This window comes from Oncorhynchus mykiss, chromosome 21 (genome assembly GCF_057628025.1).
Source record: "Oncorhynchus mykiss isolate SJ-2025 chromosome 21, ASM5762802v1, whole genome shotgun sequence".
NCBI lineage: Eukaryota > Metazoa > Chordata > Actinopteri > Salmoniformes > Salmonidae > Oncorhynchus > Oncorhynchus mykiss.
This window is the reverse complement of record NC_143042.1, coordinates 39,233,075-39,250,090: the sequence shown is the minus strand read 5'-3', so window position 1 is coordinate 39,250,090 and position 17,016 is coordinate 39,233,075. Positions and strand designations below refer to the sequence as shown.

The 17,016-nt window shown below is 42.4% G+C and overlaps 2 protein-coding genes across 10 annotated transcripts in view; one reads left to right on the top strand and one right to left on the bottom strand.

Moving 5' to 3' along the window:
* Window positions 1-161: 161 nt before the first annotated feature.
* Window positions 162-2,715, bottom strand: ponzr6 (plac8 onzin related protein 6). 3 transcript variants are annotated; one of them, XM_090214627.1, is made up of 4 exons: window positions 2,583-2,715; window positions 1,418-1,540; window positions 1,167-1,324; window positions 162-870 (listed from the first exon to the last, which is right to left on the bottom strand). In XM_090214627.1, coding segments are annotated over exons 1-4 (498 nt in total). In that variant the 5' UTR covers window positions 2,584-2,715; the 3' UTR covers window positions 162-654. The 3 variants fall into 3 exon arrangements, with proteins under 3 accessions (XP_090070753.1, XP_090070752.1, XP_036812390.1); XM_090214626.1 differs by having other exon boundaries at window positions 2,579-2,700; XM_036956495.2 differs by lacking the exon at window positions 2,583-2,715 and having other exon boundaries at window positions 1,418-1,748.
* A 9,994-nt stretch (window positions 2,716-12,709) lies between these two features.
* The window catches only part of LOC110500856 (FMR1 autosomal homolog 1), a 28,600-nt gene continuing 24,293 nt past the window's right edge, over window positions 12,710-17,016 (top strand). For 6 of the 7 annotated variants that reach the window (XM_036957946.2, XM_036957945.2, XM_036957943.2 and 3 more), the window contains exons 1-2: window positions 12,714-13,395; window positions 16,098-16,150. In XM_036957946.2, the coding sequence (XP_036813841.2) occupies window positions 13,345-13,395; window positions 16,098-16,150 (104 nt within the window). In that variant the 5' untranslated portion in view covers window positions 12,714-13,344. Of the gene's footprint in view, window positions 13,396-16,097; window positions 16,151-17,016 lie in introns of all 7 variants that reach the window. The other variant, XM_036957944.2, reaches the window with a different exon arrangement.

Here is a 17,016-nt window from a genome sequence, read left to right as displayed (position 1 = left end):
TGGCCCAATCACAACAAAGTGATTTTCAAATTAATCTTCCGGTAAATCGACTCAACTTTGGTCTTCTTTTTTCAACCAATGTGCTGCTCAGTGCTAAACAATGTAAATAGGTGCTCACACATCTCAGTATACCTACACCCAAATAATTCATTTTCAGACAATTAAAGTTAAAATATTTTATTAATTACATTAATATTCTCTAAAGTACAAAATTGATATGGTACATGAATCAGATACCGTAGTTGCATGGTTGTGTTAATCGTGTCAATTTAAGTGTTAGCGTCTAACAAGCTATATTAAACACTTAAGGACGTTTATATTTTAATTAATTCATTGCAATCAATGTCATTCTGATAGTGTTATGATTTCCTGATCATGTTATGATTTCTCTAAAAGTGTTTGCTTTCCTATAATTTTTTTAACAAGCTATATAAAACACTAAGGACGTTTATTTGTTTAATTAATTCATTGCAATCAATGTCATTCTGATAGTGTTATGATTTCCTGATCATGTTATGATTTCTCTAAAAGTGTTTGCTTTCCTACAATAAAAAACCCCCAGATATCTATGTGATGCATTGTTGGCTGGCTGTTTCACATTCTAGAATGGCACTCATCCACAACCCCCTAATTTGTCTCTTGCTTATGCTGGCTCTATTGTGGCGCGGAGGGGTAGAGTCCTGCAGGCATAGGCTGTAGATGCATAGAGGGGTTAGAAAAGGCTTGAGGGGGATGCATGTTGATCTGGACAGGGGATGGGACATTGACGAGGAGGAGAGTGCGCTGACGTAACTTCAGCTCTCGGGCCATCTGGCACCATGCACAGGGGGTGCAGCAGGTGACCAAGAGGCAGTCGTCGCACATGGACCCCTACAGGCGGTGGTGGTAGGTGGGGAGGATATGAGACAGATATTAATTAGACAGATGGGTTGTCAGATCATGTTAATACAGTGGCTTTCATTCCCATGATCACATCTCTTCTACTGACCCTATTCCATTATATAATATACGCCATTGGCTCTATTATTGCAGTCATTATGATTATGTATTTATTGATCTTGTCTAGCATCACCTGACAGCTCTGTGTGTATGAGGCACTAGTTAATTGTATAATAGGAGATGTTATGATATCAGCAAAGAGTAATGTCAAGGGTGTATCACTCTACCTGGATGCGGTATCTCTCCCTCATGGCGCTCCGGAGGGCCAGAGAAGCAGCTGGGAGCCAGCTGGTGGAAATGTCCAACAGGGGGAGACAGAAACACTCCCCAAAGTCTGTACTCGTCTGACATCTCAGACAGCATGGGCACCAGAACCCAAAGCAACCTGACAGGAGACAGACAGACCAAGTTACTCACACACACATGCACACACACGGCAACACACACACACACACACACGCACATGAAATACACTCACAGATCTTCATGTCATCACAACAGTCACAGATGCTGCTGCTCCACACCTCAGTCTTTATGTCAGCAGGGGACCGAAAAATGCCTGGCTGTATGTTCACTACAGGCATCGGCTGGACTGCCATCACTATGGATATACAGAGGACAATGCAAATCAAAAGCACTGCCAGAGATCTGCCCAGGTAATATGGAGTTGAGTTATATGAGGAACTGAAAATAATATACATGAGTCATGCTGATTCAATACACAATTATTAAATTGTATTTTTGTTATCAGGTTATTCTGCTATTCAGCTAAGATACTCCTGGAATTTAAACACTTGAGGTCACAAAGAATACATCTCCTTTCACTATTGCCAGAGGGAGCAGGTCAGTAGCTAATACAACAGTGTTTATTGGTTGGTATGACGAGCAAAAACTGTAGTAGCAGGCTGGTTGTCAGGAAGTATGTGTATACTCGGCTCAGAGGGGCGGGCCTGGTCTTTTCACAGTAAACAGAAGACCAGAAGCACGTCTCCTCCCCTTCAATTCATCTCTAGGGAACTGGTAGTCTTGTTAGTCAGTTGCCGGGTTGCCTCCCACATTAACAATGTTCCAGCATTCACTAGTGCTGTTGCCTATGTGTTGCTCTAGGTCTGGGATTTTAGAGACTACGGAACTGGTCTCTCAGAGCACTCAAAACAATTGAAGTTGTGGTTCAATTGTGGTGTGGTTATAAACTGGTTTAGGTACTCACAGCATGGGTCAACTTTGTGTGCGGTTAATGTTCTGATCTATTGTAAATGTCACAGATTTTCTGCTATGATAACTTTAGCATTTACTTTGACGTATTACTATATGCAATGACAGCGTTCCGTCTCTTATTAATAACTTATCAACAGCTCTACAGCCGAATATAAAGTTATTATTTCAAAAGCAAAAACACCATCCATCATTTATTTCACATACAAATTACCGGATATACTATATTGATTATGATATAACCACATTAATGGTAATGATATTGGGTTTAACCCACTATATTTCTGTAAACAATTTTCCTTTCCAAATTGCTTGAAAGATACCTCACATTGCACATCAACATTAATATTGTCTGTTTTCAGTTATGACATAAAAATAAAAGTTTACTTATCATCGAAGAACCACAAAATACATCTCAGCCTACCTACTTCTGGAGGTGATGGTGATGGTCAGGTCTACGGCGTGTCTCGGAGGGGTGGAGATGCAGAAAACAAGGCTGGATACACAGAATCCAATTCACATGGACGGATGGGTCGACACACAGCTAATGATATCTCAGGTGAGCACAGGTTAGTGTATACCTGAGGTTCTCTCTGGCAACCAAATGTATCGGTGTGGTGGGTGGAACCTGTGTGTGTGTGTGTGTGTGTGTGTCACTATCACTTGTGAAATTTGCATTGTCATAGGGGAGAGTGGGGTAAGAGTTCATCTTTTACATTTAGAATCGCTACATCAAGGGAAATACAGTATTCTTTCTAACAAAGACATTGAACAAAAATAGAAACGCAACATGCAACAATTTCAAAGATTTTACTGAGTTACAGTTCATATATGGAAATCAGTCAATTCAAATAAATAAATTAGGTCATAATCTAAGGCTTGCACATGAATGACTGGGAAAACAGATATGCATCTGTATCTTTAAAGAAAAGGTAGGAGCGTGGATCTGAAAACCAGTCAGTATCTGGTGTGACCATCATTTGCCTTATGCAGCACAACACATCTCGTTCACTTAGAGTTAATCAGGCTGTTGATTGGGGTCTGTAGAATCCTTTCCCAATCCTCTTCAATGCCTGTGCAAAGTTGCTGGATATCGACGAGAACTGGAACACGCTGTCGTACACATCAATCCGAAGCATCCCAGACACGTTCAATGGGTGACATGTCTGATGAGTATGCAGGCCATGGAAGAACTGGGACGTTTTCAGCTTCCAGGAATTGTGTACAGATTCTTGCAACATGGGGCCGTGCATTATCATGCTCAAACATGAGGTGATGGCAGTGGATGAATGACACAACAATGGGCTTTAGGATCTCGTCATGGTATCTCTGTCCATTAAAATTGCCATTAATAAAATGCAGCTTATGCCTGCCCAAACCATAACCCCACCGCCACCATGGGGCACTCATGGTTGACAAGGTTGACATCAGCAAACCACTCACCCACACGATGCCATGCACGCTGTCTGTCATCTGCCCGGTACAGTTGAAACCAGGATTCATCCAATTCTCCGGGCCATCGAAGGTGAGCATTTGCCCACTGAAGTCGGTTACGACGCCAAACTGGTCAAGACCCTGGTGAGGACGACTGGTCTCAGACGATCCTGCAGGTGAAGAAGTCGGGTGTGGAGGTCCTGGGCTGGAGTGGTTACACGTGTCCTGCGGTTGTGAGGCCAGTTGGACGTAATGCCAAATTCTGTCAAACGATGGAGGTGGATTATGATAGGGAAATGAACATTCAATTCTCTGGCAACAGCTCTGGTGGACATTCCTGCAGTCAGCATGCCAATGGCACACTCCCTCAAAACTTTAGACCTCTGTGGCACTGTGTTATGTGACAAAACTGCACATTTTTAGAGTGGCTCCTTATTTTCCCCAGCACAAGGTTCACTTGTTTAATGATCATGTTGTTTTAATCAGCTTCTTGATATGCCACACCTGTCAGGTGGATGGATTATCTTGACAAAGGAGAAATGCTCACGAAGAGGGATGTAAACAAATTTGTGCACAAAATTTGAGAGAAATAACCTTTTTTTGCGTATGGAAAATGTATTTTATTTCAGCTCATGAAACATGGACCAATACTTTTACATGTTGAATTCATATTTTTGTTCAGTTTTCATATATATTTCAGAATGTTGTGTACATCTGGGAAAAAAATCTGAATTCATGTAAACACAACACTTTTGAAAACATAGCTTGTCCAAAAAAAAGTGGTCTCTTGGCACAAAACATTAAGGACACCTGCTCTTTTGATGACATAGACTGACCAGATAAGCCTTGAGACAATTGAAACAAGCATTGTGTATGTGTGCCATTCAGAGTGGGAATGGGCAAGACAAAAGATTTAAGTGCCTTTGAACGGGGTATGGTAGTAGGTGCCAGGCGCATTGGTTTGTGTCAAGAACTGCAACGCTTTTTTATTTTTCATGCTCCACATTTTCCCATATGTATCAAGAATGGTCCACCATCAAAAGAACATCCGGCCAATTTGACACAACTGTGGGAAGCATTGGAGTCAACATGGGCCAGCATCCCTGTGGAATGCTTTTGACACCTTGTAGAGTTAGTTCATACCTATACAAATTGAAGCTGTTCCGAGGACAAAATATTAGGAACGTGTTCCAAATTAAGGTGTTCCTAATGTTTGGTATACTCAGTGTCGATCTCTCTGTTCAATATCACTTACCCTTCCATTTCTTGACCAGTTGTTTGGGACAGGGATGTTGTTTCGATATGCCAATTCATAGGCAAGTTCTCAGCATTCTAGGCTACTAGGCCGATTGATATTTTGTATTTTTTGTATTCATTATGGATCCCCATTAGTTCCTGCCAAGGCAGCAGCTACTCTTCCTGGGGTCCAGCAAAATTAAGGCATTTATAAAATTGTAGAAACATTACAATACATAACACAACTGATTTCACGACACGTTTAGTGCACCGAGCTGTCTGTTTGAACTACTGGCACACAGTTCGGACACCCATGCATACCCCACAAGACATGCCACCAGAGGTCTCTTCACATTCCCCGCTGTTCCATAAGGTGTATTTTTATCTGTTTTTTTAATCAAATTTTACTGCTTGCTTGAGTTACTTGATGTGGAATAGAGTTCCATGTAGTCATGGCTCTATGTAGTACTGTGCGCCTCCCATAGTCTGTTCTGGACTTGGGGACTGTGAAGAAACCTCTTGTTGTCACGGATCCCCCTGGTACTGCTGCTCATTCCATTCACCAGCTCCAGAGGTCTATGTCAACGGCCTTCTAGGCGTCACTGAACTGGATTCATTACCACCAACCCCCGACTGTCTTGTCTCAATTCGCACACCTGGTTCCCATTGCCACTGATTAGTATGTGGATATATGTGCCCTCTGTTCCCCATTGTCCTTGTAGGTTATTGTTACCATGTCCGTTGGTCTTGTGAGCACCTGTGCTGTTGTACTGGCTTCCATGCAGCGTGTTATTGTGCATTTGTTTTATGGGTCTCGTCCTGTGCATTATTTAGAGGTTTACACCTCGCTCTTTTGTTTGGGTAGGGAAAATAAAACCCCCTATTACGTTTTCCGGCACTTGTCTCCTAGCATTATACAACTGGCCACCCCACATAGCCTGGTTCCTCTCTAGGTTTCTTCCTAGGTTTTGGCCTTTCTAGGGAGTTTTTCCTAGCCACCGTGCTTCTTCACCTGCATTGCTTGCTGTTTGGGGTTTTAGGCTGGGTTTCTGTACAGCACTTTGAGATATCAGCTGATGTACGAAGGGCTATATAAAATAAATTTGATTGATTGATTGATTGAACGTGACACTTGTTGCATGTCTTGTGGGATATGTATGGGTGACCGAGCTGTGTACCAGTAGTTCAAACAGACAGCTCGGTGCATTCAACATGTCAATACCTCTCACAAATACAAGTAGTGATGAAGTCAATCTCCTATACTTTGAGCCAGGAGAGGTCCCCATCTTAGCTACTGTTGTATCAATATGTCTTGACCATGACCGTTTACACTCCAGGGTTACTCCAAGCAGTTTATTCACCTCAACTTGCTCAATTTCCACATTATTCATTACAAGGTTTAGTTGAGGTTTAGGGTTTAGTGAATGATTTGTCCCAAATACAATGCTTTTAGTTTTGAAATATTTAGGACTCACTTATTCCTTGCCACCCATTCTGAAACTAACTGCAGCTCTTTGTTAAGTGTTGCAGTCATTTCTGTTGCTGTAGTAGCTGACGTGTATATTGCTGAGTCATCCGTATGCACAGACACACTGGCTTTACTAAAAGCCAGTAGTAACATGTCGTTTAGTAAAGATTTTAAAAAGTACCATGAAACTGGTCTGTGAGATTCTTGATATATTTTGTGAGCTCAGACCCAATGTCATCAGATAAGACCTTGAGTGCCTCTGCTACTCTATCATGGCCTATATTTTGCACTGGTACATTTAAATTTTTTTGTCAATGTACCTCTTCAGCGTCATGGTCTATTTTTCATCCCTTGCTGCTGCTAGAATGGACTTCTTCTCTCACTACCGTGGTTGCTCTCTCAAGAACCTCAAGAGGGGCTAGACCCCTTGTTGTTTTGTGTTTGTATACACGGGAGATGCATGACGATGTCTGCTCTGAAAGAATAAAAATGCACTATCTTGAGTTTATACGCATGACACTGCAAAAACACTATGCATATTATGCATAAAACTGACCAAATGTAATTATAATTTGTATTGGGTATGGCGGCCATTGGCTCAATTTAACCCAAGGCAAACATTTTGACTCACACCGCTACAAGGATGTACTTTCATGCTAGGTTCAGGACCTGATATTGTAACTTATAGAGACCCCAACTGATGTACAAAACAATCCACTTTGGTTTAAATACAATCACCATGAACCATATAACACAAATTAATTTGACTTTGTGAAAATCCGACGTGTCTTCAGCTCCCGAGACATCTGACACGAAGCACAAAGCCTGCAGAATGTGACCACTAGGCAGTTATCACACATTGACCCCTATAGGGAAGAGAGAGAGAAATTCAGGAACAGGTCAGGGACCTGTCTGTAATGGACAGTTGTGATGATATTCAGTCCACTACCCACCCAAATAGGGCAGCGCAGAAAATTGTCTGCCCGTCATACAGAGAGAGAATTTAAAACTAGGACTAGAGCTAACTAGAGGTTTTCCCGGTCAGGTGACTTGCTCAGGAAAAACACATGGCCGTAGTTGTCATGACACCTGTTGTATTTATCTGGATGTGGTAACTCTCCCTCATTGAGCTACTCACAGATAGAGCAACAGATGGGACTGGGGCACAGTAGAACACGTCCAGCAGGGGGAGACACGCACACTGGCCAAGCTCACTGTCCGTGAGACACCACAGACAACAGGAGCACCAGGAGCCACAGCATCCCGTAGGATGGACTGGGTGTTTATGAGGTTATATATAGTTCAACAGAGTAAATAGTGCTGATGAAGGCTTCGTATATGATCATAATTTGAGTTAATTTCAATATGGAATTGAGATAGGACTGTCCCTCAGAGAGACAGATGACAGACAGACAGACAGACAGGCAGGCAGGCAGACAGACAGACAGACAGACAGACAGACAGACAGACAGACAGACAGACAGACAGACAGACAGACAGGTTTGTGCTCTTACAGCTGCCCATGTCTTCACAGCAGGCAACTGCTCCAACGTCTGCCATCTCTGCTAAGACCACAAAATGTCTACAAGGAAAATACCACTTGTTGAGTGTTATGCAGGTTATTAGATTTGATGTTGTGATCACAGGAGGTTGGTGGCAACTTAATTGGGGAGGGTGGCTTGTGGTAAAGGCTGGAGCGGAATTAGTGGAATGGTATCAAATACTGTACATCAACACGTGGTTTCTATGTGTTTGATGCCATTCCATTTGCTCCGTCCCAGACATGATTACGAGCCATCCTCCCCTCAGCAGCCTCCACTGGTTGTGATCCAATACCATAATCATGACATTGTTGTACATTGTACATTAACTTGTAACAGCCAAAACACTATTGTACATCAATCAATTGAATTCAAATGTATTTATAAGGCCCTTTTTACATCAGCAGATGTCACAAAGTGCTAGATTTATATGAACTGAAATGGCACCTTGGCATAAACCAAACACAGAATCGTTAATCAATCTTGATTTCTAGCACACGGTGTCAATTTTGTGTAACACAGTAATGTCTTTGCTGTCATATGTATGTGGCAATAACAGTCCATGTAACAACATCAGAGAGTTAACAAGGAAAAATGACCCACCTATTGAGAGGTCTGTGCTGGTCTTGACTTGGTGACTGTCTGGTGTTAATATGGAGGTGATTGCGAGGGATCAAAAGTGCCTTGTTACATACTACGTTACTGTAAAGGGCAGCCCATTTACTATTGTCTGTGTATGTCACCCTTTACTAATGTATTTGCTAATATTTACTGACTCTGAAAGCCATGGCAGCAAGCCTACGCCCTGAGATTGAGCAAATATCAGCAATATGGTATTATGCCTTGTGGTTGTGGGTGAAAACTATTGGTGGGGGAAGGGGGAGTTTTCCCCATGCTATAAAGTGTTTGGGTTTAAGAAAAGCTTTCTCTAAGCCTATATGTGAAGGACTAAGTTAACAATCATACTATGGGAATATACTCTTACATACTGTAAGAGTAAAATGGGCCCAAATCATTGGATGCAATGGATGCTTGTTGAGCTTGCTCAACCAACCATGGAGAAGCATTGAGGAAATCTGAGAGCAGACCCCTTTAGTTGACTGAGCTGATGTCTGAACTTGACATGCAGTACACCACTGGACACAACATGTTTGAATCAATGTTGTGATGAGTAATGTATGTAGAAAATACATTGCATTTGAAAAAGTTAACTGTTTCGTTGAGGGAAACATTTCAACTGCTATTGTTATTTACTGCTGCACTTTTATTCTTATCTTACTTTTTGGGGGGTATTTTCCTTAACTGCATTGTTGGTTAAGGGCTTGTAAATAAGCATTTCAGTGTTGTTTTCGGCACATGTGACAAATACGATTTGATCATTGTAACAAATTTTCAACGTAGACAAACCTTGAATAAAATGTTTATTTTTGTATGAAATGGAGACATGAATCCAACTGTCACAGTCGTCGTATGGAGGGGACCAAAGAGGTGTGAATACATTCTTCTTTATTGAAGGAAGAACACTTGAACAAAACAAAACGACCATGACTGCTAACGAAACACTGCGCTAACACTGCGCTAACGTGCGACAATAACCCACGAAATACCGAAAGATGGCTGCCTAAATATGGTTCCCAATCAGAGACAACAATAAACACCTGCCTCTAATTGAGAACCAATCTAGGCAACCATAGACCTACATAAACACCTAGATGGTAAACAACCCCGTAAACCTACAAAACCCCTAGACAGTACAAAACCCACATACCACCCGTCACACCCTGACCAAACCAAAATATATAAAGAAAACAAAGAATAGTCAGGTCAGGGCGTGACACCAACATATCAATTATTAATTTATAGACAAACTGGATTTTGAGTTGTGTTTGGTTTTCAATGCAACCAAATGTCAACATTTAAAGGAGATCTTCTGCTTGGATAGTTCCATCTGTGCCACTGACTTTGTAAGGGTTTTCCACCTCCTCTTCGTCTGAAGAGGAGAGGCGAGAAGGATCGGAGGACCAACGTGCAGCGTGGTAGGTGTCCATGGTTCCTTAATAAGAGAAACTCAAACATGAACACACTACAAAACAATAAACATGGCAAAACCCGAAACAGTCCTATCTGGTGCAGAGAAGGCGGGGGACTTTAATGTAATCTCAACTATAATCCAGGTCATTTAGTTGTGATATTAGACGAAGCACAGTGATAACACATTAAGTTGTTGTATAAATATAAAATATCTGACATGGTATTCCCATTTGAACTTTGTTGTGCTTTTAAGCTTTTAAATGGTTGAAAGCACAGTGATAACACATTTAGTTGACAACTTAACCAAAAATCACACATTGTTTTTCCATAGTAATAACACATTGAGAATTCAATAAACTTCAGACTGTCTTTTTGAGTGGGTGAATAAAGGTTGAAATCTCTCGCCAAATATTACCCACATTTACATGGTGAAAGGACGTGTGCCCAGTGGGACCTGTCTTCCTCCTGCATGGAGCAAAGAAAATGCAATGACATCTCCATACTTGCTCTTTTTCAACCAAAGGATGTATTTAATCATAGGTCTGTCAGACCCATGTGACAAAGTTGTTATAGCTGTTATAGCTGACCTGTGACCCCTCATGTTCGGTTACCACAGCTTGCCACTCAGGCCGGACAAGCCTTCCCCCTAGTACTTCATATCCCTTAATGTCATCTTAAGTAACTCAGACTAGGAGTGCTGATCTTTGAGATTATAATGAATAATATAATATTGGCAGAGGGGGACCTGATCCTAGATCAGCACTACTACAGTGAGATGCTTTTTGAATACAGGCCCTGGTCCATAATTAGTATTTTGTATTTTTAGCTGTTGCCAAGGCAGCAGGTACTCTTCCTGGGGTCCAAACAGAGATACAACATTAGATCATACAAAACATTGCGCATTATACAAATTGACATTGCTCCATTGTTACATTACAATATTACAATACTACATTTAATTACTAAGAATAGTGCGTGGGTGTGTGTAGAGTGTGCGTTTTAGAGTGTGTGTCTCTTCAAAGTCTGCGTCGTGCCATGAGGTGTTGTTTTATCTGGGTTTTTTTTTTATCTGATTTTAATGCTAGCTTGAGTTACTTGAGGTGGAAGAGAGATCCATGTAGTCATGGCTCTGTATAGTACTGTGTGTAATCTAGCATCTGTTCTGGACTTGGGGACTGTGAAGAGACCTCTGGTGGCATGTCTTGTGTGGTATGTATGAGTGTCTGAGGTGTGTTAGCCGTTTGAACAGACAGTTATGTACTTTTAACACGTCAATACCTCTCACAAAGACCAGTAGTGATGCAGTCAATCTTTCCTCTACTTTGAGCCAGGAGAGATTGATATGCGTGTTATTGATATTAGCACTCCGAGTACATATAAGGGCCAGATGTTGCTGCTTTGTTCTGGGCCAACTGTAATTTGCCTATGTCCCTCTTTGCAGCACTTGACCATATAACTGGGCACTAGTCCAGGTATGATAAAACTAGGGCCTGTAGGACTTGTTTGGTCTATTATGATGTCAAGAAAGCAAAGCAGCACTTTATCACAGACACACCATAACATTGTGCTGAAACTATAACATTGTGCTTAAGAAACTCGTATTCTTGTCATGGCCATCCATGGTCCCTCAGATAGGGTTTTTGTAAGGTTGGTCCTTTCATAACGACCAACCAGGGTAGAATAGGAGGAATCTGTGGTTACAAGCTTTTGTTTTTATTTCTTCAACTAGGACTAGAAATTGAAATGATTTTACATGTTGCGAAATGTATATAAATACCTGCATTTCCTAACTGAATTATACCTGATATTCTAATAATGCATAGAAAAGTGAAATCAGTCAAAATGTTGTTTTTCCAGCAAATAGATTTTAGAGCAGTAAGAAGTGTCATACCGATTTATTGCATATTTCATTCAATAACATTTCACTGAGAAACTGCAGACCACCCATAGACTAATGGTGGCATGTAGTTGTCCACAAAATTGGCTAGCCATAATGCTATGTTCATAACCACGTAGGTAGGTGGTAATTTCCAGTTGTGAAGTAGTAAATCTGAGTGTATTTTTTATTTGTATACCTTTATTTAACTAGGCAAATCAGTTAAGAAAAAATGTGTATTTACAACGACAGCCTACTGGGGAACAGTGGGTTAACTGCCTTGTTCCGGGGCAGAAGGACAGAGTTTTACCTTGTCAACTCGGGGATTCAATCCAGCAACCTTTACGGTTACTGGCCCAACGCTCTAACCACTAGGCTACCTGCGGCCCCAGTTAGATGCATTTACGTGCTTTGAACTCATTGAGAAACACTGATTGGTTAATAGCAAACAAACGGTGTCAACCATACACTAAAAGTACAGCAATCATGCTAGGAAACAAATTATAGTGTTCAAAAACCATATTAAGAGATTGCTTTTTATAAATAATGTTTTGTTGTTGCATTTAACTGCCGAAAATGCTGTTATCATGGTAATTTCCTTAGTAGGTGGCGTCAGAGGACTGAATGTGGGAGAAGTGGGAGCTCAGGATGATAAATTTGTTTCCTACTGGTAATTAATTATGAGTTGGAGGCCAGTTCAATTGGAATTCTCAGTTTATATGGTAAATTCCCACTTGGTTACGAACGCAGCATAAGAGCACGTTAATTTGGCCAACATAATTGATAGGAATCATCTCCAATAGATATTACAACAATTGATATTTGGTTCATTTATTGGATAATACACTGACCAACCTCTAACTATTGAACCAATAAAAACAAATCCAGAGTTGATTGACGATTATTTTGACCAATGATCATTCAGGATGTCGTTTTGGGTGGATCTTTCAAGAGGGGTGGGATTTTCGAGGTCATTCCGTAACTCGGCGTGCGTTTGAGGGGACGGGCGGTTGGAGTAAAAGGAGTTGCCGGGCGATAGTGCACCACATACGTTTTTATCGGGAGGAGTCTTCCTAGCAGAATTGTACTTCAATATAAAATAAAGGAATCCCTTTGACGACTTTATACAAAAACATTACATCGACTGCTGCATTTGTATGCCTGTTTTAACATCCCCGCAAGTGACGGAGTCAAGGTGTTGGTGATAGCTAACTTAGGTAATTAGCGATAGCTAACATCATTAGTTTACTAGCTTTGAAGCACATTGCAACTTGACTGCCGCGGTCCCCGTCTCAACGCAGGACAGCACCTTGATTTTGCCGTTGCACGCCAGCTAACAAAGCTATCGATAGTTTGCTAACTAGTGTGAGCAAACGTCAAGTTGACCGCTGGAGACTATCTACCTAACGGTATCTGTTGATCCCATCAACACCCAACTCCCCAGCCCCTTCACCCCTCTCCCTCCACCACCCGAAACACTGGAAATCCACAAACGGTTGGAGAGCGGCGACGGGCCAGCGGCAGGGAAGCTGGGGGTGGTACCGGAACCGCACGGAGTCGTAGCGGCTTCAGAAAAGACTAGTCGTGGGGACCTACCGACTACTATGGACGGGTTGGCGGTGGAGGTTCGCGGCTCGAACGGGGCCTTCTACAAGGTAAAGGAAATGACCGGTGTAATTATGATAGTCATGCGTTAACGTTAAACAACCACAAATATTAATCAGTCGACATTGTTTTGTTTTAACTAGAGTAGCTAGCTAGGTAGTGAGTTCATCTTCGTTGTTAGTTGGCAGATTCGGGTCGCATCATTCATTGAGTAGGCCCAACATCAAATGATAAGGTCGCTATTCATAGATTTCTACTTCGTCAGGGTTTGCCATTGTGGTGAACGCTTGTCGTGGCCTGTTTTTGTTAGCTAAATTCCAAATGTCTTAACTATGTTTTCTGTTTGGGCTGTTCAGTTAGCTAACGTTAGCCAGTTAGCTACCTAGTCTGGCATCACCTAACATCTTCCCGGGCACTCCTTTCTTTGGTTGGAGTTGCTAGCTAACCTCTCAAATTGGCGAGAATGTGGATTGGAGAATGATGCCACATCTGAAATGGTGATACCTAATGAAATATCGATCTGTTTGTTTGCTCGCCCGGTTTATCCCGAGCAATAACCCCCCCTTCAATTATCTTTCCAAGGAGTGGGCTGAGTCAGCCTTCATTATTTCATTGAATCAAATTACTTACTTAGTTAGTCAGGCAGTCAGTCATATGACTGTTTCCAAAAAAATCATCACACCACAATGGCTTAATAACCATACGTGACACAACAAGGGGAAGTCAACGATTTCAGTCATTTTATTTAGTGACTCCTCAAATTGAGTCAAATGACTTGATTCAATGTCTGTGCCAAATGGTTGCTGTAGTGTAAGTGTGTGTGTGTGTGTACTGGCAGACAGTTGAATAGGCCCTAGTGATTTGCTATGGGTTGAATGGCCCAGGGCTGACAATGACTGAGGGACTGAATCAGGTGTTGGTAGAACAGATTATCCTAATCTCAACACTCCGCCAGTCAGTCAACACCATAGTCCTCCCCCTTTCCATGCTCTCTTCCTATCCCTCTTTTCCTCATCTTTCCATTCTGTCATTCTCTACCTCTTGTTTAGCCTCGTCTCATTTGTTTCCTCACTTTTTCCGGTCTCTTCTCTAGCTCCACTCTCCCCTCTCATTGACTCGTGGTTTAGACTATTTTTACACTCCTCTCCCTCTCACCTGTTCTGTTTACTGGCTGACAGTTTTGCATTCTGGCCATTCGTGCTTATTTCTCTCCTCACTCTTGTTCAGATTTTATTTATATATTTCACGTTTTTAACCAGGTAAGCTATTTGAGAACGAGTTCTCCCTGTGTATTCTAAAGGTGTGATTATGATTTCCAGAGGAACCAGATTGGTTGGATAATTTAGGTGAAGACGACATGCCTGATGTCTTGCACATGCGTAACACACACAAACTACAATCCCCTTCAGCGCTGCCCTTTCTGCACAGTTACAGTAACCCATACACAGATGCCAAAAGGAATATCCTGCTGTTACCAGTAATGTCAGGGGTGTAGACCTGGCACCCCCACTCTACACAGACCTGGCACCCCCAGAGGAGACCCTCTTTGGGCATGTGGGGAGTTCTAGTCCTCCTGGAACAGCACATGGCCGGAGAAGGAGTGACATCACTGTACGGCCGTGAATGACCACTCTAACCGCTGTGCTCTCCTGGGGTCATGTGACCACGACTGCCATGCCAAATGGCTTGCCTGACCCTTGACCTGATAGTAGAATGGAACACTGTTCACTACATCACACAACACGTGGCTACTTCAGTAGGCCCTGTAATGGAATATAGCTATTAGGCCTACCTCCTTTCTTCCATCACAGCAGCTATCAGGACAGTGTTTTTCCTCTGTGGTAGGTACTACCTATCCAGTCTGTGCCCATGCCTGCACTTTTGCGTGACAGCGACACAAATGGTGGCTGTTTGTGTTGTGACATTGCAGTTCAATCTGGCTTCCATCTGGCTCTTTGGCCATCTCTCTGGGGCCTGAGAAAGTGGCAGCAGAGCTGTGAAGTTACTGTGAGATTGTGTAATATGAGGGAATCTAATGCTAAGGGCTTTCATACATAGCCTAATGCTCGCTTAGACTGCCTCCTGAAATCTAAGCAGGTTTTCCTGGGAAGTGCCGGCCCTTTCATTTCCAGCAGGTAAAACTTCCTCACCTCAGCTCTGACACTCCCTCTCAGGCCCTAGTGCCACTGCCAGCGACATCGGCCCCATATAAGGCAGTGTAACACTGAGCACCGTGGCAACCCCCCCCCCTGTCTCCGCTCTACTCCCACCCTGATGGAGAGTTTATGCCACTGTGATAGATCTGTTAATGGCTGACTGTGATGGATGAGGAACAGATTTGGGCGAGGGGGTCTCGTAATGGTTGTTGATCAAGGATATGGTATCGCATTACTTTCTCCAGTGGGCACGGTCGTGTGCGCTTTTGATACCCATGTAGTCAGACCTGTTTTTACCCTCTGACAACACGCAAAGCCACATTTATTACATTGAAATGAGAGATGTCCAGCACAGCAGGACTGTCTACTGCTGTCAAGATAATTATGTTTTTTTGCCACATCCCCAGAGCTCTCACACATCCAGAGAGTTTCAGTTATATTTCCCTGTCCCCAAGATGGCTACACAGTCTTTTCAGTAACAGTCATAGTTCTTTCATGGGTTATGAGTCTACCCATTAGTCCCTCTGCCCTCCCATCAGTCAGTGGCGTAGACGTTTGCCTAACATAACGATTGGGGTTTCTCTCTTCTTTTTCAGGGGTTCATCAAAGATGTCCACGAAGACTCACTCACAATAGTATTCGAAAACAAGTAAGTTTTCATTCTCTCTCGTGACATAACGTGTAGAGTTGACCCTCTGCTTGTGTAGTTACTGACTCATGGAAGATCTGTCCGAGTTGCACACTATCACCAGTCTAGCCACTCTGCTCAAGTCATCACTCTCCCCCAGTTCTTTGGCCTAGTTTTACTGTCCTGAAATCCCCGTTTCAGAACCACCTGTGGTCCGGACACAGCTGTCCACAAAACCTTTATAGTCTCCCCGCCACCCCCTTCTTTCTGGAACTCATATCCCCCTGTCCTGTTCCATCCCAGCTCGCTAGCCACCCTCCTCCTACCCCCTGTTCCTCTTTCTCTAGTTGACTCTGTAAATAAATATAGTCCCCTGCTAAATATAGTTCCCTATGGTATGCAGGCAGGGGGGCTGGACAGTGGCCCCTGCCATTCTTGGGATGGCTCTACTGTTCCAACAACCTCCCTCCTGTCCTCTTGCCTTGTGGAAGTGTAAGAGTAGCTGGTTGTGAGATACTACGTGAATGAATGAAAAGCCATGCTTTCTGTGAGACTGCTGGCTACTGCTCCTTGACACCATTCTCCTTCATATTTGAACCACTGACTTCAAAATAGGGTTGACCTTTACATTATATTGGCTAGCTAGCCTATATTACAACTAGAGATGAAACAGGGTTTAAATTTCATATCATGATTATAGTGACAATTTATGCTTATCAGTATTATCGCGGTATTGTTCAAATGTGCTGGAAATGTTCTAAGTGTACTGATACACACTGAAATAATTTCACCAAGTTTTATATTGAAAGATGACCAATCAAATTAGAATCACTATGCACTTTTTTTGTGCGTAAACATTAAAATAATAACTTTAAAGATGGCACCAT